At 38.1% G+C, this 26,727-nt stretch overlaps 1 protein-coding gene across 3 annotated transcripts; it reads right to left on the bottom strand.

Annotated features, from left to right (window-relative positions):
- Nucleotides 1–138: 138 nt before the first annotated feature.
- Nucleotides 139–23,307, bottom strand: LOC127652055 (folliculin-interacting protein 2-like). Of its 3 annotated transcripts, none has more exons than XM_052138108.1 (18): nucleotides 23,093–23,307; nucleotides 19,251–19,374; nucleotides 16,002–16,094; nucleotides 15,612–15,712; nucleotides 15,446–15,520; nucleotides 14,530–14,588; nucleotides 14,304–14,366; nucleotides 13,295–13,366; nucleotides 11,143–11,278; nucleotides 10,752–10,953; nucleotides 10,119–10,207; nucleotides 9,832–9,978; nucleotides 6,976–7,130; nucleotides 4,771–5,506; nucleotides 3,236–3,392; nucleotides 2,807–3,007; nucleotides 2,574–2,689; nucleotides 139–1,508 (listed from the first exon to the last, which is right to left on the bottom strand). In XM_052138108.1, the coding sequence occupies exons 1-18, from the start codon at nucleotides 23,176–23,178 to the stop codon at nucleotides 1,430–1,432; spliced, it is 2,691 nt and encodes an 896-aa protein (XP_051994068.1). In that variant the 5' UTR covers nucleotides 23,179–23,307; the 3' UTR covers nucleotides 139–1,429. The 3 variants fall into 3 exon arrangements, with proteins under 3 accessions (XP_051994068.1, XP_051994069.1, XP_051994070.1); XM_052138109.1 differs by lacking the exon at nucleotides 23,093–23,307 and adding an exon at nucleotides 21,195–21,446; XM_052138110.1 differs by lacking the exon at nucleotides 14,304–14,366.
- Between the last annotated feature and the right edge of the window lie 3,420 nt (nucleotides 23,308–26,727).

The raw sequence follows: 26,727 nt of genomic DNA, 5'->3' as shown, positions 1-26,727 counted from the left end.
GGAGAATATGAACAACCATAGCAGACATGTACAGACATGCACACACACCACCACCATCAATCGTGAGCTCTAGCAAACAGGAGTGCCAATAATGAGATCGCCATGCAAGTCGCTAATCATTTTTTTTTATAAAGTTTTAATAATTCAAACTTGAAATTCTCATGTTGCCAAGAATGTAAAATATTTAAAAGTACAAAAAGTTATTTATTTGTCAGTCATTCAGTACTTAGCAACATCCCATTGTCATAGACAACATCCCCAACCGCTTTCAACCTGTAAAGTGTCAACGTTATGTGCAGAACAGACCAAAAAGTAACATTAAATTTCAGTACAGCCTCAAAAGAGACTACTGAAAATGGTTAAATGTTACCTTAGTGTTCATTAAAGTTCCAAAAATAAAAGGAAAAATAACAAAAAAATAAAAAATAACATTTGCATTCAGTATGGAAAATCAGAGTCATGCTCTTCGTAGACATTCAAATGCAGCTGAATTTTGAGTGCATTTAAGTGTTTACTCATTGAGATCAGCACAATGCATTCCTCAAGTGGGATACCGTCTGATCAAGCCTATAAATTAATCTCAGACCACTTTAATTTATTTGAGGTAGAGAATTCTGTAAAAAAAAATATAACAAAACAGTCTTTCTCTAGGCCTTTTAACTGGAACCATAAACAACACAAAACAGAAGTATAGTATATAGTATAAATAACAGGCATTTGCAAGGGCAAAGTGTAAAGTACATACTGTAGTAAGCCTTTGACACAATTAACATTATAGTAGCACCAGATTAATGTTGTAATCCACAATCTGTAAACTGTCCATTGACAAGTAATTAACAGTAACAATGTTTAGTATCACCCACAGTCTACCTATATTCTATTAAGTAAACATTCTCCCATCTTTCTCAGATTGAAGCACACTTGCAGAGAAAAAACACACAAAACATCCAACACAGAATCACTCAAGAATTTGATAACTGATGCTAATACAAAAGATTGCTTCCTTAAGAATCTCATAAATAAATCGGACTTCATAAGGCTTTTAGTGACGTCCTCTATCAAAAAACTTTTTCAGCCTTCTCTTTCATATAAATCTTAAAAAGTTCTGAGATAAAATCTTTGAAAAGACATAAGGAAAGTATTAACAAGTGTCCCAATGTGGTGTACGATTCAGTCTATAGGGTGGCCATATTTACATTTATCTGTTACTTAGACGGCACACATACGTAAACACAAAACTCTGTCAGCTGGACAAGAGGAATTTTTGATTGGTATATTAAAGGCTGGGTGTGGGCTCTGATTGGTTGTCGAGCACATTGCATCATGATTGGTGTGTTAATCTAATAGTGATCAGATTTTTGCTGGTCCACGCAGAACAGCCACACATTCCGATTGGTCCTTCAAATGAAATAAATCTTGCTTGGTCCATTTAAAGAAGAATCTGGGCCACATAGGGTGAGTGTGTGCTGGCAACTGCTGCAAGCAATGGAATGTCACTGGACTCAATCCTGAAGGAAAGAAAACACACACAAATGCATATATTTCACTAGATTTGCATGACCTTTTATTCTTTTATTTATGTTAAAATACTCATTTGATTTCAGCAACATCTGTGCATCTCATTTGCTATCATTAAACTTTATTATGAATACATCAGCATTATATCGGTCATCGGCTACCCTGCTCTCAAGTCAAGTGGTTTTTATTGTCGTTTCAACCATATACAGTTAGTACAGTACACAGCTAAACGAGACAACGTTCCTCCAGGAATGTTGTCTCAAAATATTGTATTCCAGATCTTCTAATCGTGATAATTCCTCTCTAGCTAATTCTGGTCTTCAAACCCACAAGTGAATTTGATTCATATATGTGGATTGAGCCTGTATGTGCTTTTTGGGTTGGCACCCATTCACTTGCATTGTATGGACCAACAGAGCTAATATTTCTTTTAAAAATTAGAATTTGTGTTCTGCAGAAGAAAGAAAGTCATACACATCTGGGATGGCATGAGGGTGAGTAAATGATGAGAGAATTGACATTTTTGGTTGAACTATCCCTTTAAGTTCTTTGCATCTGTTGAGCTGTAGATGGCGCTAAGAACCAAGGTTAATGCAGACAGAAAACCCTAAAGTTTATGTATGAAAAAATAATGGTGAAAAAATAATGAAAAATAATTTAAAAAATATGAAGTAGCTACACAACTACAGTGGTCCATCCGAGAAAAATAGGATGTACCTATTAATATCTACAATATTATTTTATACAATTTGAAATTATTCATAAAATTACAATTATACTAATTTTATTTTCACCCCCGTTTCAAAAATGTGCTCTTGTAAGAATGATGCAGAGGCTGGGAGAGACTTCCAGTATTGCATCAGCTAATAAAGGTACAATGTAATCCTTTTTAAGCTTACAGACCTATTGCCATGACAACAACTCCGAGATGTTCTTCGAAGAATGCAACAATCCAGGATCGGGTAAAATCTTCAACATAGAAATCCAAATAACTCCCTAATCAACGTATAAAAAATGGGCGCCTGGTCGACAGCTAGTGTGTAGTGTGATTTTACCCCAGTGCCATTCCCAGATCTTTAACATGGACCCTGGTTTGTCCTCTCAGATATTCTGCTAAGGATCGACTCTTAAAGTACACCTCCTGTAACCGGTCCTCCAGGTGCATCACACACTGAAATGACAATTGCATGCACACATATACACAAACAAATCAGAATCTAAGTAAACAGTCGGAATACTGTTTATAATGCATGGTAAATACTTTTGTATGTGTGTTAATGAGACGTACAAAGTCCGCTGTGATGTTCAGTGCATAGAGCTCCAAAACTGATGTGATGAGCGTATGTATGAGGTTGGACACCATCACGTCTCTGCCTAACCGTCCACCCTCACACGTGCGTCTTTGACTCGTCACCACCTGCACGCTCAGCCGGTCTGTGTCCGCCACAATGCACAGAGCCTCGGTGATTGGCTCATCCATCGCCGGATGCTGCACAAACAAGCATAAACACGCAGACTCTTGTAATATTCATAATTTACTTATTTCTAAGCAGGTCCTGTTGGCAGCTATCATAGAATACCTTTGAACATGTCTTCCAGATTAATCCAAAATAATTATTTGATACATAAACTTTAGATTTGTAGCCTATTTTGTCTTAAGAATAAGTGACCAGTCAATTACTGTATGCAGTAATAATGTAAATGTTTTTGTACTTACGAGAACAGTGTGTTCCAGGTCCGCCATAAGGCACTGTTTGAGCCTGAGATCAGAACTGATGCCATGTAACACAAAATCAGGCATATACTGAGGACAGTAACCCCCCAGCAAAGAGTGTCCAAAATGATTAACACTGGCTCGACTCTCCACCTGACAACTGTACAAGACACTCAAGGTTATTAATAGGCATTATTGTTTTAATGGGATTGATCACCCAAAAATGAAAATTCTCTCATCATTTACTCACCCTAATGCCATTCCCAGATGTGTGACTTTCTTTCTTCTGCTGAACTCAAATTAAGATTTTAGAAGAATATTTCAGCTCTGTTGGTCCATTCAATGCAAGTGAAATGTCGCCAGAACTTTGAAGATCCAAAAAGCACATAATGAAAACATAAAAGTAATCCATAATACTCCAGTGGTTTAATTCATGTCTTCTGAAGCAATATGATAGGTGTGGGTGAGAAACAGATGATTATTTAAGACATTTTTACTATAAATTCTCCTCACGGCCCAGTAAGTGGTGAAATAAACGAAGAAAGTGAAAGTGGAGATTTGTAGTAAAAAAAAAGGATTAAATATGGAACTGTTTCTCACCCAAACCTATGATATCACATCTGAAGATATGGAATTAACCACTGGAAATATATGGATTACTTTTTTGCTGCCTTTGTGCTTTTTGGAGCTTCAAAGTTATGGCCACCATTCACTTTGTAAGGACATACAGAGCTGAGATATTCTTCAAAAAAACCTTTATTTGTATTCTGCAGAAGAAAGAAAGAAATACACATCTGGGATTTTCATTTTTAGGTGAACTTTCATTTTAAAGGAGTGTGTGCTAGAACAGGGGTTTTCAAACTTTTTGATGCCAAGGACCCCCAAATATGATGATCCCTTGTATATATATATATATATATATATATATATATATATGGATATTTTCAAGCTGGACATTTTCACTCATGGGTGTACTCACTTTTGTTGCCAGCGGTTTAGACATTAATGGCTGTGTGTTGAGTTATTTTGAGGGGACAGCAAATTTACACTGTTATACAAGTTGTACAATCACTACTTTACATTGTAGCAAAGTGTCATTTCTTCAGTGTTGTCACATGAAAATGTTACAAAAATGTGAGGAGTGTACTCACTTTTGTGAGATACTGTGTATATATATATATATATATATATATATATATATATATATATAAAAATACTTTAAATTTAGTACTTTTGTCCAGATTTGGTTTGATTTTTGGGGATTTTATATTTCTTATTGTTTCAAACTAGTGCTAGCCTGTCAACAGAATTAAATAATCATGATTAATCTCATGGCTTATGACAGGTCTTTAAAAAACCGAACTAAACCATAATGTCTCAAGTTATCTTTGTCCTAAAAACTACATTTTGTTTTTTCACTCTCTCGAAAATTCTACAGACCCCCTAGTGTCCCCTTGTGGTCGTGGGGGTCCCCGGACCCCAGTATGAAAAACCCCTGTGATGTTGTGTACATATTAAATAGAGTCTGTTGCACTTACCTTGGAAGTGGTAACTCATACTCCTTTTGATCTGTAACCACATAGAGCTGTTGCGCTGATGTTTCTTCCTCATCACTATCACCTAGGGCACTGTCTGAACTCTCGTTCCTCCGTATGTCAGTCAAAAGCCTTTGATGTAACTTCCTGTCTAATGCCCGCCCACACCCCATCCCAGTTAGACACCCCGCTTGTTTATAATTCTCTGCCTCTCTGGGACTGCCAATGTGAAACTGCACCCTCTGGAGAAGAGGACTCTGACTGGACAAATTGTGTTCTAATATGCTCCCAACAGAATCGTTGTCTTCTCCAAAACATTCCTGGCCAATCTCTGTACATTCAGGCCTGACAGTGGTCGATTCCGGATAGGTGGAGGGATTTGTTGATTTTGTATCTGTTAAGAATGTTCTCTCATCATTTTGTTCTAAATGGATGTCTGAATGTAAATTACCCAAGCCAGTGCTCAGTGCATTGGTTCTCGTAACACAGGGGATGGGCTTCGATGAGTCTGTTTTTTCATTGGTCCTTTCAGTCTCATGGGTGAGATCGGTGGTTTGAGAGGAGCAGGGATTGGCTGGACTGTCCATCTGTCCTTGGGGTTGTGTATGCTCCTGCAGGTCTGAGCAACGAATGAAGTAGGAGAGAACATATAGGACTCGCTGGACCAGCTCCCTCCTTCGCCCCACTACCACTGTCCGACAAACTCTCACTGGAGAGCCCAAAGCACCATACAGATCACCTAAACACATAATAATGAACCTGGTCAATAGTCGCAAATGCAAATAAATGCAGGACTTTAAAAGCGGTTTATATTTTTTCACAAAAGGAAATATCAACGTTATGTTCTCATGAAAGTGTTAGGTGTAATCTGAGTACAAAGTAATTTAGGTAATCTGACCTAATAACTTTTTAGTCAAAAAGTAGTGTAACACATTACATTTAAAATTCTTGTAATTGGATTATTTACAGCATTTCAATTCAGAAAAATTTAAATTCTCTCATCATTTCCTCACCCTCATGCCATCCCAGATGTGCATGAATTTCTTTCTTATGCAGAACAAAAATGAAGATTTAAAAAAAAAATATCTCAGCTCTGTAGGTCCATACAATGCAAGTGAATGGTGATCAGACCTTTGTAGCTCCAAAAATCACAAAGGAAACAAAAATAATCTATTTGACTACAGTGTTTAAATCCATATATTCAGAAGCGATATAATAGGTGTGGGTGAGAAACAGAGCAATACTTAATGTTTTTTAAACTCTAAATCTCCACTTTAACTTTCACTTTCAGATGTAAAAGTGGAAATAATCAGGCACCACATGTGAAAGTGGGGATTTAGAGTAAAAAAGGACTAAGTTTGATCTGTTTCTTACCTACACCTATTATTGTATATCACTTCTGAAGATTTAAACACTGGAGTCAAATAGAATAATTCTATGTTTCCTTTATGTGATTTATGGAGCTACAAAGGTCTGATCACCATTCACTTGTATTGTATGGACCTAGAGCTGAGATATTCTACTAAAAATCTGTTTGTGTTCTACTGAAGAAAGAAAGTCATACACATCTGGGATGGCATGAGGGTGATTAAATGATGAGAGAATTTTCATTTATGGGGGAACTATCCCTTTAATTACTTATAAGTGCATTACTTATATTACACATAGTTACATTCTAAATATGTTAATACACTGAGACTCACAAGCTCGAAGTACACAAACTGATAAATGATTTATGTAAACAAAATGGTTCATAAGTGTCCTTTAACTCTTAAGAGGTTCTCATCATTTGGGATCATCTACAGCCCATCACACAAAAAAATGTGTTGGAAAAGGTGCAGGGCTGTAAACATGGTAGTGCTTAGAATGTACTCAATTATGGTAAATGGTCTGCACTAATATAGCCATTTTTAACCTTAACCAAAGCGCTTTACACTGCATCTCATTCACCCATTCACACACACACATTCATACACCACTGACGGCAGAGCTGCCATGCCTGCCATTGGGAGCAACTTGGGGTTCAGTGTCTTGCCCAAGGACACTTCGGCATGAGGAGTCGTGCCAGGAATCGAACCACCAACCCTGCGATTAGTGGACAACCCGCTCTACCACCTGAGCCACAGCCGCTCCATTATGCTCCACAATTTCCTGCTTGGTGGTAATATGATTATTTTCGCGAGTGTGTATGTATTATGTGTGTCATACCTAATTGAGCCCATAGTGGGTTGTATGGATGAGACTTTGCTAACAGATCCGCTGTCTGGGAGGCGTGTTTGATTGGTGGGAGGTTGCTGGGCATCACCGTGGGAACCCAGGCTAAGTGATGTGTAAGAACGGCAGTAAGGAGAGCTGAGAGAAACCTGCAGAAAATGTAAGGAAATGTATGTAATCAGTAAATTACACACTACATCATCATCACAAGTGCACAACAACAGTTTTGACACCTTCTCATGCTTTATTATTATTAGTTTTTACATATTTTATAAAAACCAGGAAAAACACCAAGACTATAAAATAATACAATTGTAAGACAAGAAATCAAAACTATTATCAAAAGATTAAAAGAAACATCAGTTCAGTTAAATGTTTCCACACGTTTGACTGGTGGTGTATTAAAAGTTCAATTATGAAAATTGTTGTCAAAATTAAAGGAATAGTTCACCCAAAAAACACTCACCATTTACTCACCCTCATGATATCCAAGATGTGTGACTTTCTTACTTCTGAGACACACAAATGAAGATTTTTAGAAGAATTTCTTAGTGCTGTAGGTCCATACAATGCAATACAAATTGAATGGTGACAAGAACTTTGAAGCCCCCAAAAAGCACATAAAGGCAGCATAAAATAATCCATACGAATCCAGTGGCTTAATCCATATCTTCTGAAGCAATATAATAGGTGTGGGTGATAAACAGATCACCATTTAAGTCCTTTATAACTACAGTGGGTACAGAAAGTATTCAGACCCCCTTAAATTTTTCACTCTGTTATATTGCAGCCATTTGCTAAAATCATTAAGTTCATTTTTTTTCCTCATTATTGTACACACAGCACCCCATATTGACAGAAAAACACAGAATTGTTGACATTTTTGCACATTTATTAAAAAAGAAAAACTGAAATATCACATGGTCCTAAGTATTCAGACCCTTTGTTCAGTATTTAGTAGAAGCACCCTTTTGATCTAATACAGCCATGAGTCTTTTTGGGAAAGATGCAACAAGTTTTTCACATCTGGATTTGGGTATCTTCTGCCATTCCTCCTTGCAGATCCTCTCCAGTTCTGTCAGGTTGGATGGTAAACATTGGTGGACAGCCATTTTCAGGTCTCTCCAGAGATGCTCAATTGGGTTTAAGTCAGGGCTCTGGCTGGGCCATTCAAGAACAGTCACAGAGTTGTTGTGAAGCCACTCCTTCGTTATTTTAGCGGTGTGCTTAGGGTCATTGTCTTGTTGGAAGGTGAACCTTCGGCCCAGTCTGAGGTCCAGAGAACTCTGGAGAAGGTTTTCGTCCAGGATATCCCTGTACTTGGCCGCATTCATCTTTCCCTCGATTGCAACCAGTCGTCCTGTCCCTGCAGCTGAAAACCACCCCCACAGCATGATGCTGCCACCACCATGCTTCACTGTTGAGACTGTATTGGACAGGTGATGAGCAGTGCCTGGTTTTCTCCACACATACCGCTTAGAATTAAGGCCAAAAGTTCTATCTTGGTCTCATCAGACCAGAGAATCTTATTTATCACCATCTTGGAGTCCTTCAGGTGTTTTTTAGCAAACTCCATGCGGGCTTTCATGTGTCTTGCACTGAGGAGAGGCTTCCGTCGGGCCACTCTGCCATAAAGCCCCGACTGGTGGATGGCTGCAGTGATGGTTGACTTACTACAACTTTCTCCCATCTCCCGACTGCATCTCTGGAGCTCAGCCACCGTGATCTTTGGGTTCTTCTTTACCTCTCTCACCAAGGCTCTTCTCCCCCGATAGCTCAGTTTGGCCGGACGGCCAGCTCTAGGAAGGGTTCTGGTCATCCCAAACGTCTTCCATTTAAGGATTATGGAGGCCACTGTGCTCTTATGAACCTTAAGGGCAGCAGAAATTTTTTTGTAACCTTGGCCAGATCTGTGCCTTGCCACAATTCTGTCTCTGAGCTCTTCAGGCAGTTCCTTTAACCTCATGATTCTCATTTGCTCTGAAATGCACTGTGAGCTGTAAGGTCTTATATAGACAGGTGTTTGGCTTTCCTAATCAAGTCCAATCAGTATAATCAAACACAGCTGGACTCAATTGAAGGTGTAGAACCATCTCAAGGATGATCAGAAGAAATGGACAGCACCTGAGTTAAATATATGAGTGTCACAGCAAAGGGTCTGAATACTTAGGACCATGTGATATTTCAGTTTTTCTTTTTTAATAAATGTGCAAAAATTTCAACAATTCTGTGTTTTTCTGTCAATATGGGGTGCTGTGTGTACAATAATGAGGAAAAAAAGGAACTTAAATGTTTTTAGCAAATGGCTGCAATATAACAAAGAGTGAAAAATTTAAGAGGGTCTGAATACTTTCCGTACCCACTGTTTAAATCTCCACTTTCACATTCTTCTTTTATATTTTGGCGATTTGCATTCTTCATGCATATCACCACCTACTGGTCAGGGCTGGTCAAAGGTGGAGATATATAGTAAAAAAAGGACTTAACTGATCTGGTTCTCACCCACACCTATCATATCGCATCAGAAGACATGGATTTAACCACTGGAGTCGTATGGATCGTTTTTATGCTGCCTTTATGTGCTTTTTGAAGCTTAAAAGTTCTGGTCACCATTCACTTGCATTGTATGGACCTACAGAGCTGAGATATTCTAAAAATTTTAATTTGTGTAAGAAAGTCATTCATATGTCATGAGGGTGAGTAAATGACAAGAGAAGTTTCCTTTTTGGGTGAACTGTCCCTTTAAAAGGTTGATTTTCCAATACACCTTTTGATAACAAATTACTAGCAAAAGAATTGGGCTAAAGATCATAAGCAATACGTTTTGATGAGAGTTTCAAGAACACTGACTGGCTCTTGGCTCCTTGTTCCATCAGCAAACTCATTTCCTTTAGGAAGCGCTGACACAGCAGATTTCGCTCAGCACGCTGGGAGATCATGGTAAGCCAGACTGGCTCACTGATGCGTGGAGCCATGTACAGGTTCCAGACTGTCATCCTACAAAACAAGGGAATCAGATTCTAACATGACTCAAATGAGCACAGAAAGGCAGATCATGTTTAGACAAGTGTGTGCATGAAGTGTAAAGAATCAATGAAGAGGATGGAAATCAGCACCACACCCCACTCACGACTGACCTGAATTCTCCCAGTGCTTCCATTACTCGACACAGATACACCTGCACTCGCTGGCTGGACTCTGCTATCCTTCTGCCCACAATCATTGCCTTAAAAAGAAAACAAAAACACAAACTTTGTGTTTGTCAAAAAAAAAAAGATTGGGTGTGGGAAAGTTTAGGCACCTTGCGATTCTATTTTTCAAGTCACGATCAAATTCCAAAATTATTCTTGATGCATCTCAATATTTCAGTGCAATGCAAATCTTTAGCATGATATGCTAGCTTATTGACAAATTCTGTCAGAAAACACCATAAAAATTGTGGAATTGTGTATAGACTCTAGTATATCTGTCCATACAAACAAACTAAAATGATGCACATGGAAATCTATATTACTAGCTATTAAGTGCCTAAAAATATTATTACTTTGTCAAAAGCGCTTATGTTAAGTTAACCCGGTACCTTGTAAACGCTACTTCCTGTCCAGTCAGACTGATAAAAAAAAAGCGTGTGCCCTTACTCCAGGAAGTTGTTTAAAGACAGCCAATCAGATTTGAATGATTGTCAGTGATTTACATTTTGTGTGCAATATTCATCAGACATCGATAAACAGACTGTGCCCTAAATCACTCAACTGCAGTTTTCCACTTACCCTCTCGATGGCAGTCTTGAGTTTGTTCATGTGAGACTCAAACAGAGGGAAGTGAGAGAAGAAGAACTTCTGAAAATGTTGGTTTTCCTCTTCTTTTTCCGGCAGGCTGATGATGATGCTGATGGCAATCTTCTTTCTCCGGATCATGGCAGGGTTGGAACTGCAGCTCTCATCAGAAAGGTTGAACATTTCTTCAGTGCTCCTGATGCACAAACATGTATAAATGCATGCCTGAGGTGTTACATATCTCTACTGATGTCTTACACATGGAAGGCTCACATTCACACACACACACACACACACACACACACACACACACACACACACACACACACACACACACACACACACACACACACACACACACACACACACACACACACACACTCACCAGCGAGGCATGGGTCCATGTTGGAGACTGGTAGCCTGGCTACGGAGCCATCGCCGATTGTAACTGCTGGCACAGCCGCTGCTTGAGGAGGAGCCAGGTGATGGTATGGGCGTGGCCAATAGGCTGCTTAAAGACGCTGCATATTAAAAAAGTGAAAGGTCACACATCATTTGACAGAAAATGTGTCCAACAAATCGGATCCACTTAATGCATAAACAGTGTTCCCACTCTTTTCAACCAATGAATTTCCATGACTTGAAAAGCTAATTTCCATGCCCAAACATTTAGCCTTTCATTCTGAAAATGACATCGAAATCACAATTGGAAATTTGAAAAAAAAAACAAAAAAAAAAACACCATTGTTTGATAAAAGTTAAACTGAAAATGTTAAATTTTAAATATAATCCATACGAACATATTGCGTGAATCCTAAAATGGACAGGGATTACACTTGGTTCGATTGCTTGCACCACACCAGAGTTCGTTTCCCACCTCTGCCCCTGCCCCCGCTGGTCTCTGTTCACATCGTATAGTTTGGGTCCAAACCGTGGTAAAATTGCATCATTAATGTACAAGTACAAGCGGCAGCTGTTTACCATTGTAGCTAGGTAACAACTCAAGAAGACATCAGCTTTGCGGTGTTATTTTTTTTATTATTATATTTTGTTATTATTTCTCCCCATTTTGGAATGCCCAATTCCCAATGCGCTCTGGCATAGTGACTCGCCTCAATCCTGGTGGTGGAGGGTGAATCTCAGCCTCCGCATCGGAGACCATTAATCCACGCATCTTATCATGTGGCTTGTTGAGTGCGTAAGCACGTGTGGTGGCTTCACGCTATTCTCCGTTGCATCCATGCACAACTCGCCACACGCCCCACCGAGGTCGAACCACATTATGGCGACCTCGAGGTGGTTACCCCATGTGACTCTACCCACCCTAGTAACTGGGCCAATTTTGTTGCTTAGGAGGCCTGGCTGGAGTCACTCAGCACGTACTGGGATTCGAAGTCACGACCCCAGGGATGGTAGTCAGCATCTTTACTCGCTACTATCTAATCTACCAGTGCTGAAGAAGTAATCCAAAGTATTTAGAATAAGTTACTAACCTTGAGTAATCTAATGGAATACGTTACAAATTACATTTTACAGCATGTATTCTGTAATCTGTAGTTGAATACATTTCAAAAGTAACACTCCAAACTCTGCCTGCGGACGCATTGAATGTGCAATGATGTGATGAATGAGCGTTTGTCACCCGTGAGTCCTCGGATGCATTGTAAGAGATGTGAAGAATATGAGCTGCTCTCTGAAGGGAATTTATTGGACACAAGCACGTATGAGAAATTATACCATAATAATTGTGATCGGGCCACCCGACATTTGACCCGACTTTTCCAGGCCTGGAAATCACAATTTTTAAATTCCCTGATATTTCCAGGTTTTCCATGACCGTGGGAACCATGCATAAAGCAAATAATTTGTGGCCGACTGATATGGGGTTTTAAAGACCAATGCAATACTTGCATCATCAGCAGAGTGGCCGATAGTCGATATTATACAGAAATACAATGAGTTCCAAAAGCCTGTAACCACACTGAAAATCTGGTATTGAACATCTCATTTAAACCTAGGAATAAAAGCTTTGAAAATGTTTAAAAGTAATATTATAACAAAGTGATTCTGATGGTTCTGAACAAGTTCTAGGTCAGAAAGGAAATTTGTGACTTTCACTGTGTTGACTCTCCTGACTCCTGGTCCAATTTTATTGCTTCCATTGAGATGCTCTTTAGAAGATTCTCAAATCATGCTCGGATAACATGGATCATCAGGGTTTCCGCAAATTTGTGTACCGCATGCCAGCTCAAAGTTTACGCTAATAAAATTATTTGTAATGCAAAATCTTGTTTTAAAGGAATATTCCGGTTTCAATTTTAATTATAGCAAAAAGTTACACTAAAATACACAATATTGTTTAAATGTCATCACTTCTTTTTCTCTCTAATTAAAAAAAAAAAAATGTAAACTGAAATGTGCACTATCCATTGTCATGGCTATTTGCAGACCAATGTCGTTACTCTCAACAGGCACAAATATCTGCCTAATATTACTACATAACCAGCGAGCTCTACCTTTCAGATGAATGTACATACCTGTGCGGGCAATACCACTATCTCCGTCCTCACAGTGTCCTCTACTTGGCATGTCCACTGGATTACTGTGGGCTAAAAAAAAAACAACAACATTCATTATACTCATTATAGTCATTAAACTCTCACATTCAACTCAAGTGGGACGAGAAGTGTGTCCACATTGCTTCGTGTGGTGAGTGATTAAGGGGAAGTGTTGGTTTTTGTTTCAATGAAGCATGCAGGTTACACACAACACCTGCAAAATGACCCATTTAAAAGAGTAGAGTTAACCCCGCAACCATGAAGCCAAGCCATCTCATCCGTAACAATGCTGGTGAGCCACACAGACAGTGAAAGTGCATTATATAAAAGGGCCTAAAATCATTTAAGGTCTAAGCACACTAGAAAGTGAGCATTAAAGGATTAGTTCACCCCAAAATTTTTATTCTGTCATTATTCACTCACCCTCATGTTGTTTCAATCCATTGAGTCCATCTATCCAATCCAATGAGACTTACTTTCTTCCATGGAACACAAAAGGAGATAATTGTAAATTATTATTATTTTTTTTTTATTCACTTACACGGAATGGTGACTTGAGCCTTAAGCATTAAAAAGGCTGTAAAAACATAATAAAAGTATATACAACGTGTGCGCTATATTCCAAGTATATATTAAGTCATACTATCGCTTTTTTTAAGGAAGATATTCAGTAAATAAGGACTTCAATTCCGGTCTGTTCCTCACACAACACCCTTGTATGGCTACAGAAGACTTGGAATGTAACACCCTAATTATATGAACCACAATTATGATACTTTTATGTTGCTTTTGCATCCTTTTTGAAGCTTAAAAAGCTCCATTTCACATATCTACCAACTTCTGTGTTCTATGGAAGAAAGTAAGTCATATGGGTTTAGAACAACATGAGGGTGAAGTACTTGATGATAAAGAGTTTTTATTTTTGGATAAAAGGTGAGTGCATGTGAAATCAACACATGCTCACACTGCTTCAGCATTCCAGACAAACCTGCAAAGAAAGACGCGCTCCGAACCAGGCAGAGCAGAGGAGCGCTAGGCACACAGTGAATTCCTGCAAGAGCAGTAGTACATGGCCATGTTGAGAAAGACACTGTGTGTGTATGTGTGTGTATGTGTGTGTGTGTGTGTGTGTGTGTCAGTAATCAGAGAGAGACAATAGAAAATAAACAGACAAAGAAAGAGGAACTAGAGAGGAACTGTTTGCACCACCTTACCTAGGCTGCCGGTGTGACTAGGAAAAGTTTGGCTCAGCGACTCAAAACTGTCTTGTAGTCTTCCAAAGAAAAGAAAATATATACAAATAAATAAATCAAGACAATCAGTGGTACAAAGAACACCCGAATTCCTCAAATCAAGTGGTAACTAAAATCAGATCACCTGACTGCCACCTAGTGCAGTGGCCCTAAAAAAGTATTTGGACACTTAAGCCACACTTAAAAATTCAATTCGATTGAGGGAACAAGTTCTATGATCTTATGCTTTCATTCCTGAGCCGTGGCTTAACATTTTTAATTTGTAATATTTTCCACCAGATGGTGCCATTTTTCTCATGTTTAGCCTATGGAGCAAATAAAAGCTTTTTTCCTATTTTCTGTTTGCTGTAATATAGAGCACTGCAGGCCAATTGAATAAATGATGCAGCTAAAATTGTGTGTGTGTGTGTTGTATAGATGTCAGAGTGTTTTTTGTATGTGTGTATTGAGAAATTTGTGTGTGTGTGTGTAAAAACAACAGTGGCATTGTGTAAACAAACGGGCATTTACAGGGTTAAAATCCTGAAAATGAATGAATATTTGGTAGTTATGATCACGACTGATGTTGGTTAAAAAAATCAAAGTCAGTGTATGTGGAAAATAATATTAATAAATAATATTTTTAGGGCAGTGTTTTAACACGGACATTTTTGTCCTCTAAAGACGTCGGAGTAACATTTTTTATTGACGCTCAAGGGTTAATCAATTGAGTACAGTCAACTCATAAGTGTTTTCAGTGTTCTAATCATTTTATTACTGTAGACCTAACTTCACTTGACATGAAATGACACGATGATGCATTTCTACCTCTGGCTTGAGCGTCCAAATACTTTTTTGGGCAACTGTAGCAGTAGATCACAGCTAGCAAGAGACTTACGTATTTGTACTTCCAGAGGTGCTGCTGCCAAATCGTGTTGAGAAAACCTTACTGACCATTAGCTGCGGTGGAGACCTGCCAAGCACACAAGAACACAGCATTATCATTAGCAAGCAAATTGATCAAGTTTGCATCGAAGAAGATTTACCCTCTTACAAGGACTCACCGAATGTGGTGAATCTTCAGAGTTGAACCTTTATAGCTCATACAAACGGAGCCAAACATCATCTCCCCAAGCATGTTCACATCTGAAGCCGGTCTGGTGTACTGAACATATATACACACAGGTCATATGTAAATCATTTATACAGCCATAACTTCAAAGTGCATGTTGTTATTTCATGATAGGAACAGATATAACAGAACAACACTATGGCTTGTGAACAGGTAGTGCTCTACATAAGAGCAATATCTGGCTGATGAAATATTTTATAGTTAGAAAAAAGTATTAACTAGAAAACTGTATTTAGTATAGACATTTCCATGGCTGTTCCATGACCATTTTTAAATTCCCAGATATTTTCAGGTTTTCCATGACTAATGGAACAACACAAACCTGATATGTAGGGTGCTTGTATTTTTCATTTGCTTGGCTGCCGATTTGGCAAGAACCACTCCGGGTGTGTGGAGTTTTGGTCTCGTCAGCGGTCTGTAACATGATAACAGAAACAATCAATCACATCAAATCACATCTCAGTCTCATGTCTTGTAGAACGGAGTCTGGAGCATCTGGTTTAGTGTTTATTGGAAATGTATCCAACCAGCTTTAACAGTTCACCAGAAATCTAATCTTAACACACCGTGGCATCAAAAGACTCATGAATCACTGCTGGAAATGTATCCCAAATAAAAATGGCACACATGCAGGAGCAAATCCGATTAAGATATTTTCCCCAAAATGATGATATCAGTTTTGACAGGGTATCGTATTGATATCAGTCCACTAAATCAGTTTTTAAAGATCAAGATGAAATATCCTTCAAGTCTGAAGGAGGAAATTCCACTTTTAAACTGAAGGTTAAAAATCCTCATTGCAAGCCATTGCAAACCCAAAAGGTTGTGGGAAAACAGGGGACTCACTTCTTATTAAGGACTAAACTACTTTTTGCAAGGGTACTTTTAATAGGGAAAATGCTTTTAAACGATGTTGCCATGGAAACTGAAAACTCAGTTTTGTAACTTTTGTAATTCAATAACAGTTGCATGTCAAAACTCTATCTGAATCACTTCTGATTTGTTTGTTTGCATTTGCAACGAACATAAAAAATGATATGGAAGTGACATTATTCAATTCAATAGCAATACACACACAAACACACTCTCTATCTCTGAGAGCTGAATAAATAGACCAATCATGTGACAACTTACTGACAATAAATCACACTCTGTCCAGACGGAGCCAAAGGCATTCAAAAACGGTCAAGACGGATGTATGGATGGGTATAAATAGGTCTACATAAACAAATACATGTTTAATTTACAAAGAAAAGTCTTGACTCTGTAAAAGAAAGAGTAGAATTTAATGTTAAATATTGATGTTAAACTGTAGTAAATCATGGTGAGTTAAAAAAAACCCATACCCTTATTATGAATACATTGTAAAATCCCATTTTAAAGGGGCCATGACATTACCTTTTATATTATCTGTCAAACATGTTAATTTTCCACCCTCATTCTGACCCTATCAGAAACAATGTTTTGGTGCTGCTTCTCCTTTAAGTAAACAGCCACTGTTCTGATTGGCTCTCTGCTCTTGACTGACCTGATCTCTCTCCTTGCCATGTTACTGCTCACTACAACTGGGCGGGGCTACAGAAGTGATAAGGTAAAGTAGGCTTTGACATGTTGTTGTGGAGGCAGTCTGATGCAAATGTTTAGCACAGTGTGACATCACAATGTGGAGGAAGTAGAGAACGAGTCATTTGGGCAGCTTGGTTTCAACAAATGCTCTTTTTGCTGTGAGGAGGAAGTTTTGAGTTCTGAAACTTACAGTATGTTTTTATAGTACAATGGACTCTTACATGTGAAAAGATCAAGGAAAAATGTATTTCTCATGTTATTTAAAGAACAAAGAATGTTCCAGTTTTGCAGCAAATAATTACAAGTGTCATGTCATGCATGACTGTTAATTTTTTTGCCGAAAAATATATCTTACTTCATAGTTTCATGAACATTTTCCACCCTCTCTCTAAAAATACTAATTATAAGCCCTTGTAAAATGTGAAATAAGAAATATCACTTTGCTATGCTTACTCGCAGGCAGCGGGTTTGCTGTCAGGTCTAAAATAGTTTACAGTAGTTTTCACTGTCTGCAGTATATGACAGGTTCACAACAATGCAGACTGAAATGTGCCGAATTAATCTATGAGATAAAACTATTGCTCCTGTTAATAATCAACGCTGCAAAGCAGTAAACGCTGCAAGCGTGCGACGTCAAAGCGAGTTTTGCCAGCTTTCATTTCGTAGCGCTCCCTAATAATTCATATTAGCCTAGACACCCTTTGACAAGAAAGGCAGAAACGGCAAAAATGCTTTGTGTAAAACTACCAGAACTACTGCAGTGTGAGAAGAAACGCTTAAACACATACCGACCACGAGGGGGAGAAGGGGCTCCTAACCGACCGACTGGAGTGGTCAGGGCCGCTGCCAGGTGCGGAGGAGTCCCCTACCAGCCGGTGAAACGTGGCAGGGTCTGAGACCGCCGACCGCAAGAGGGGAGGGGCTCGCTGCCAGGGGCGGGGGAGACACCTTCAATCCATTTTGTCAACATGTAATTTAACTTTAAATGTAACCGGTGAGTTTTGACTTGTACTCTTAAAGTGATAGTAATTATGTCATTACTTGCGAACCTTTATGACTTACTTTTTTCCATGGAACACAAAAGTTAATGTTTCAGTCACCATTCACTTTCATTGATTGGAAAAAAAAAGATCTAGTGACTTTCATGTGACAAGGCGAAAATTAATAACCCATCTGTAATTATTCTAAGGTAATTTTAAGCTATTCCTCCACTGTCACGCATAAATACGGGTCAAAAAAATCCTAGTGGAAACACTGCAGTAGGTTTTCATGTTCCATTTACTGGTAACTCTTATTTCAATCGATCAAGGAAATCTGATTTCTCAAAATGACTCGAAGATTTCCTTGAAGTGAAAAGTGTACACAGAACAATGTACGAAATGTACTTTACCATTAAGGGGCCAAATATCCCCCTGTATTTTATTCTAAGGGGCATGTTTTTTTCTTTTTCTAATTTTATAAAAAATACTGTGTATCATCCTTTCAGTTTAATTACTTCAATTGAACCAGTTCATTAACATTAACAAGAGGTCAAATGCATAATTAGACATAGAATAGTATATTAATTATATCAAATGTAACAAATATAAACAGAGGAATTCATTACAAGTTCCTCATTTCATCATTTTAAAATATAGGGTCATTTCAGTGATTTTTAGTGGCACTTTTGCCCCGAGCTCCCCCTTAATTTCTAGCCTGGACACCTAATGCAAAAAAGAAATCACCCACAAACAAATACAGTACATGATACAAAAAAAATCAAAAGTCAGTAAATGGACATATCAATCCAACGCACACAAACATGCACACATCCACGCACACATCCACATCCACTCATGGGTGTTAAACACTTTGACCCAGTTAGCTGAGCAGTCACACCTGTCATGAGATTCAAGCAAGCTGGATTACAGAGCATGTGACTCCTCCCAAACAGTGCTCATAGACACCTCCCTACACACACACACACACACACACACACACACACACACACACACAAGTAACTTACCGACTCAGATGCATTGAGTTTATGTATTGCTTTGGAGTCAAAGAGAACCTGGCGCCCTCTTCTCTCACAGTCTTGATACACTATCAACCGGATCTGAGCTAGATCAAACTCAGCAGACGCCCAACTAAACAAAAGGGAGAGTGAGACAGAGAATATACATTGTGATGAAAGCTTTCAAAAACAAAACAAAAAATACTGCCCTAAAGGGTAAAACGCTACAGAAACTTAGTAAGATTCAAAGCCCTGATGCTGGCATATAAAACAGTCACTGGGTCTGCTCCAGCATACCTTAAAACATTTATGCAGAGCTACGTTCCCACCAGAAGCCTGCGGTCGGCTAAGGAACGTCGCGTTGTCGTACCAAAACAAAGAGGCACCAAAACACTTTCCCGGACTTTCAGTTTCATCATACCACGGTGGTGGAATGACCTTCCCAACTCAATCCGGGAAGCTAACTCACTCTCTATCTTCAAAAAACGGCTAAAAACACATCTTTTCCAAAAGCACTTAACCGGTCAATAAAAAAAATAAAAAATAAAATAAAAAATAAAAAATTCTTGTTGAACTTAAATCGGTTTTGTATACTATTATGATGATAGTGAAACTTTGTAATATGGCACTTTTTGTACCACTGTCTCCCTAAGATGATTCGCTGATGTTCTTCCTCTTTTGTAAGTCGCTTTGGATAAAAGCGTCTGCCAAATGAATAAATGTAAATGTAAATGTAAATGTAAGATTAGTTGTCAATCACTTCCCAGCCTCCAGACACTACATATACATCCCAAAAAAGGTATATATGAGGGCAGTGGTGGCTCAGCGGTTAAGGCTCTGGGTTACTGACCAGAACGTCAGGGGTTCGAGCCCCAACACCACCAAGACACCCCTGTTCGGCCCTTGAGCAAGGCCCTTGAACCTATCTGCTCCAGGGGCGCCGTATCATGGCTGACCTTGCACTCTGACCCCAGCTTAGCTGGGATTTGTGAAAAATAAATAATTTCACCATGTATATGCAGAAAAGAAGACTTGCTTGGGGTGGTACCGCCATTACACATTCACACACACACACACACACAATTTAACATCCATCCAATACTTATCCACTTTAAAAAAAGAAATAAAAAAAAAGGCAAAGACAAAAAAAAAGGCTTCTAAAACACACATACAGTATATACACACACAGGGAGAAATACTCCTTAACAGTCGCCTAATATACGTTCAACAGAGCCTTTTAGACACATCAGTAGAGTTTCGGAATAGCAGAAATACAGCAGAAAGAGAAGTATGCCTTTCCAAACTCAGCCATCCCGTGTGGGATCACATGATCACCTCTGTCACATGATCACTGTAGTACAGACACACAGAGACTTCACTGATTGACAACTAGAAGCACTTCAGATCTCTAGGGCCTGACTGAAACAATGCGGGTTGCAAATTTCTGAACAATTTGAATACTTGTCATTCACAAATTCTACATATCACCTGGCCTTGAATGTGCAGTGCATTTATTAAATAATATGGTTTACTTGAATCTGATTTTACCTACCAAATAAGCATAGTACTCCAAACTCCATTTAACACATATTACCATATTTAAATATATTCAATATAATTTTACAAATATGCAAAAAAGCCCACAGATTCTATCTGGGCCTCCAAGCAATACTCAAATTTTTCACATGATGCGGTTTCAAGGCAAATTTACATAGCTTATATGCCAATATATACAATAAACTTTTACTGGCATGCTTCATGTTTCTCATGTCAACATTACTGCTTAAGGATCACACTTGCAATAAGGACTAAGCATCAAATTACTAATAATGAGCTCAATGCTTTACAAAAACATAAAATATGCACTGACTCAAAAGTACAGAGCAAAAAAACAGATTAAGCGGATTGCACTCATAAGCAAAGAAAAACTAAAAGCAAACACACTCATTGTACCTGTTGCTTGACGCATCCTCTGGGTTGAATAACCACCAAGTTGTGGATTTCTTACGACTCTTAATCTTCATCTTCAAATATATTCCTCTCAGTACACAAGACAGAGTATGTGTGTGTGCGCATGTATATGCATGCGTGCACTGATGCAGTTTTCTTACAAATGAGATCTCACTTTGTCTTGATGTTACTTCCTCAAGTCAACTGACCATTATGAGACATAATTGACAGACACACAGAATGATGGTGAGATTCAGATGGAGATACATATAGAGAAAGAGAGGAGAGGGAGGGAGCCAGATGTTTTAGGAAGCATGTGTTCAGAGTTTGAGGGCGTTCTCTTGTCTAGCTGATGACCAAATGAATTCAGTTCAAATATCACATGACTGTCATCAACACAAACTCTCTCACACACACACACACACACACACGCACACACGCTCGCAAAGCATGTGATCCAAACCCAGTCATAGGACACTCTCACAGGCCACATTTGCACACACCAGCAAACAAAATCACACGTACCATTTGCTAACGCTATAATAAGCATGTTGCAACAAAGTCACAAAGAAAGTCCCCCACCTCCCACTCATGCCATTCCAGATATGTATGGCTTTCATTATTAGAAGAATATCTCAGCTCTGTTGGTCCATACAATGCAAGTAAATGGTGGCCAGAACTTTGAAGCTCCAAAAAGGACATAAAGGCAGCATAAAAGGAATCTGGACGACTTCAGTGTTTTTAATCCATATTTTCACAAGTGATATGATAGGTGTGGGTGAGAAACAGATCGAGTCCTTTTTTATAATATAAATTCCTCCTCCCTAAAAAAAATTATATAAAATTTGCAAATGAAAGAACATATTCCTCTGTGAATATTATGTTTTAAATTAGTAGCCTATTTTTAGTGTTGCTAAAATAGGCTCCTGCAGGTTTCACCCTAGACGACCACCTAGTTCGCCTATGCCTTGAAACGGCCCTGACCTTAGCGTTGCTGTCAATTTATACACTGCCTGTGCCCAACTGTCACTCATTCTTCTAGAGGCAAGAATAGTAACTGACAGGGAAGACACGCAAATAAAAGGAGAGGACATAAATGAGCCGTCAGTGAAAACCTGATGCGTAAATGGCAATATTATGCATGCATCAATACATAGGAAGCATTACATGAAAGTGGACACCAGTTGTGGAGAAGTTACTCTAAAAATGTAATTAATAACTGTACTAACTACTCTGTCTGAAAAGTAATTGCATTACTTATTAGGCCTCCTAATTACTTTCTAAAACCCTTATCAACCTCAACCAGATGAAAAATACAAGGATAGACATGAAACTGTTCCTTTAATTCTTTCAAATAAATCATATAAAATTAATAAATTATTCATGAACTGGCCAAAGAATTTAAGAGGGCGGCGGTAAATTAAAAAACATATATTTTTTTTTACATTAAATGTTACATTTCGATTTTAAATTCACTATTGTATATATAATTGTTCTATAGTCTATACAGTATCGCAAATACATTAGAAGTAAGTGTACTTCAATTACTGAAAAATTAAGAGTAATCCCTTCATTTAAATACAGTAATTAATTAATAAATTAATTAGTAATGCATTACACCAACACTGGTGGACACACCGACACGCACTTATGAGAACTGCTGGTGTGTGTTTCCACAACGCATTTTGCACTGAACCTATGGCCTGTGAGGCACGGTGGCACACTGAGTTTATAAACAGTGATTACAAACTCGTATATATTCGCACGATAACCTCTGGTCTTTATTGCAGGAGAAACATCTGTAATATAATGGGACGCCCTGCGCTGCGCTCCAACTTTTGCATGCACAGGTACGCGCGTGATTGTATATATCCAAAGGTGTACTGTCGGCGCGTGCTTACCGCAGCTCCACTTCACTCGAACAGTCCCGGGCGATCCCGTTACCGACAGCTCTCTTGCTGAAGAGTTTCTGCAGCAGAGTCGGCATGCTTGCACTCTATTTCACATGCCCACACTCCGGGATCGCAGTTTCCCCATCGGGACGAGAGTTCAGGTTTCTAGCAGACATGAGATCCATGAGTGTGTTGTAGGAATCATATGACACATTAGTCAGCTGAGCTGCGACACCAAACAAACCCACGGGCGCTCTCTGCTGAGTGGACACGGTTTAACAGGAGGCACGTGCAGAACGTGCCTAGCGTGCCTTGTTTTTTAGTGTGCTTTTTTTCTTCCTTCCTTTATTTGAGCGTGGGATTTTGCACATGAATCAGTGCATTGTGCTATTTTTATTTGCTATTTGCCTACAAACTCTTATTTAAATTTCAGTTGGGTTACCTTATTGTTCTCTCTGTGAATTGTAGACCTTCAATATCTCCGTTAAAAGGATAGTTCAACCAGAAATTAAAATTCTCGTTTACTTGTTTACCTCATGCCATCCCAGATGTGTATAACTTTCTTTCTTCTGCAGAACACAAACAAAGATTAATTGAAGAATGTCTGAGCTCTGTTGGGCCATTCAATGTAAGTGAACTTTGAAACTCCAAAAAGCACACAAAGGCAACATAAAAGTCATCCATATGACTCCAGCGGTTATATCTTTTTCTTCAGAAGTGATGACAGGTGTGGGTGAGAAACAGATCAATGTGCAAGTACCTTTTTACTATATAAAATTCACTTTCACTTCCCATTGTTCTTTTGTTTGTTATGTTATTCGCATTCTTCGTGCATATCGCCATCTGGCCGGGGCTGGACAAAGGGGGAGATTTTTTTTTTTGTAAAAACAATTTTTTTGTTCTCGCTTGCATTGTATGGACCTACAGAGCTGAGATTTATTTTCTAAAAATCTTCATTTGGGTTCTGCAGAAGAAAGAAAGTCATACACATCTGGGATGGCATGAGGGCGAGTAAATGATGAGAGAATTTTCATTTTTGAACTAGTATTTCTGAAGCGACAAGCAAAAGCTAGAAAATTAATAAAATAATGACATGAAATTAAAATAATGCAAATAGTCCGAATGTGAACAAACTGTAGTTATTTAGTCACTAAGAAACTAAATAGTATTTGTTTAACATTTACAACAAGCACATGGAACTTGTACAAAAAAAATACGAGTTGGATTTTTTATATATACAAATTATAAAATTACACAAGATCCAACAATATATGAATACAATCACTGAGACATTAAGATAAGAAGTACAGGTGAAGGAAAAAACAAACAAACAAATAAAGTAAATAAAAATAAAAATAAGTCATGGGTCACAAAAGTTCTCAGCATATAAGAAACGATATACCCTTTTGTACAATTAATAACTCAAAAAGCATTTATTGTTTCACCCTTGTGCGACCTTAGGGACATTTTTGTCTTTTTCAACAAAAATAAATAAAAAAATAACAATAATTTTGTTAATGCCAATTGCTTAATTGTTGCCAAAGGTGTGTAATTTTGGGGGAATTTTTGAATTTCATGCTCAGTTCCTATAATACACCACAAGTATAGTTTACAAAATAGTTACACTCAGGAACTTCAGGACAAAAATGTCCCCATTGAAACCCAAACTGCAATATTTGATTTCAGTGGCATTAAAGCATAACATCATGAATTCTATGATATTATGCTTTCATTCTGGAGCCCTGGCTTAAAAATTGTAATTTGTAATATTTCGCACCAGATGGCGCCATTTTTATCATGTTTAGCCTATGGAGCAAATACATGATTTTTTCCAATTTTATGTTTGCTGTATTATAGAGCACTGCAGGCCAATTGAATAAATGATGCAGCTAAAATTGTGTGGGTGTGTTGGTATGGATATCAGAGTGTGTTTATATGTGTGTGTGTGTGTGTGTGTGTGTGTGTGTGTGTGTGTGTGTGTGTGTGTGTGTGTGTGTGTGTGAGTGTGTATTTATCACTTTGTGGGGACCAAATGTCCCCATAAGTATAGTAAAACCCGAAATTTTTGACCTTGTGGGGACATTTTGTCAGTCCCCATGAGGAAAACAGCTTATAAATCATACTAAATTATGTTTTTTGAAAATGTAAAAATGCAGAAAGTTTTCTGTGAGGGTTAGGTTTAGGGGTAGGGTTAGGTTTAGGGGATAGAATATAAAGTTTGTACAGTATAAAAACCATTATGTCTATGGAAAGTCCCCATAAAACATGGAAACACTACATATGTATGTGTGTGTATGAAACAACAGTGGCGTTATATAAACAAACTGGCATTTAATGGGTTAAAATCCTGAAAATGAATGAATATTTGGTAGTTATAATCAGGACTGATGTTGTTAAAAAAATTAACTAATTGAAAGTGGAAAATAATATTAATATATAATATTCTTATGGCAGTTTTTTGACATGGACATATTTGTCCTCTAAGGTACTAAGTGTGAGTTTTTTTTTTTTTGTTTGTTTGTTTAAATCTGACACTGCACAAAAAATAATAATGCATCAAAATCAACATTGTTGCTAATCACTGACATCCTAGACTGTGATTAAAAAATAAAACATCACTGGCATTATATAAACAAACTGGCATTAAAAGGGTTAACATCCTGAAAATGAATGACTAGTATTATTCAGCATTAAGATGATAAAAGTTTCACCAAAAGGCTCTGACAGCACACCCTCTGCTGTTTTACATGATACACATGGAGGAAGTGAATGAGGAAGATGAGGTTATCTACTATGTTATCTACTACAGTACAACTGACTGTAAATGAAGACGCAGCATGCTGTATGTAAGAGCAGTGGACACAATGATTGAGAAAGGATGGAAAAGGTTGGGGACTAAAAACGAGTGTGCATTGTGCTCTTTTACCAGAGCACATCTGGCCTCTTGCTATGTACTCATCTGGATCAGCAAAAAGGCTTTGTTTTGAGGAAGGAGGTTTCCTAGTCACACAAGTAACACAGTACAACCATGATATAAACAAACAGAGACTTTGAAACTGTTTGATACATTCACATATTTATTGCACCGATTTTGCATGTTTCTTTATAATGTGCATTTGAGATGTTTACATTGATCTTGATCTGGTTTGTCCATTGAGAGCATTTCTTAAAATTGGTTTAGTATATCAAGATCATCACTGTAGAAAATAATATTCCAATTTAAATCTTTACAAAACGTAAAATTCTGTGAAGTCGTCCTGAATAGCAATCAGCAAAACTAATAATGACCTGCACACTTACAGATCATGTTAACAGATCGCTGTCATGCAAATAAATAAACTTAATTCTCCTTCAAACCCTTTCAAACATACCTTCTGAAAAGCTGTATAAGTTGAGTTTTTAAGTGAACAAAATAAAAAATAAAAACCGCAAAGATACAGTCGGTAAGACGTCACTTTCTGAGGATTGGTGAGGTTTAGCATGGGGGAAACAAAGAAACGTTTCTGATAGATTTGACTATTTTACTTTTGCACAGTACTAACCTATATATGTAAATCAAAAGGGTAAATTCAGACCTAGAAATGGCAATCTCTATTGCAAATGATATATTGTACGTTTCTCTTCACTTTGCCCATAGAAATGAA

Source organism: Xyrauchen texanus, chromosome 11 (genome assembly GCF_025860055.1).
Source record: "Xyrauchen texanus isolate HMW12.3.18 chromosome 11, RBS_HiC_50CHRs, whole genome shotgun sequence".
Classification (NCBI taxonomy): Eukaryota; Metazoa; Chordata; class Actinopteri; order Cypriniformes; family Catostomidae; genus Xyrauchen; species Xyrauchen texanus.
This window is presented reverse-complemented; position numbering and strand designations above follow the sequence as displayed.

Coding starts and splice junctions, on each gene's coding strand:
- LOC127652055 (XM_052138108.1), bottom strand. CDS start 23,178: ATGCCGACTCTGCTGCAGAAACTCTTCAGCAAGAGAGCTGTCGGTAAC. Junction 3,393..4,770: donor TATGAGTTACCACTTCCAAG/GTAAGTGCAACA, acceptor TGTCTTGTACAG/TTGTCAGGTGGAGAGTCGAG. Junction 3,008..3,235: donor ACCTGGAACACACTGTTCTC/GTAAGTACAAAA, acceptor TTGTTTGTGCAG/CATCCGGCGATGGATGAGCC.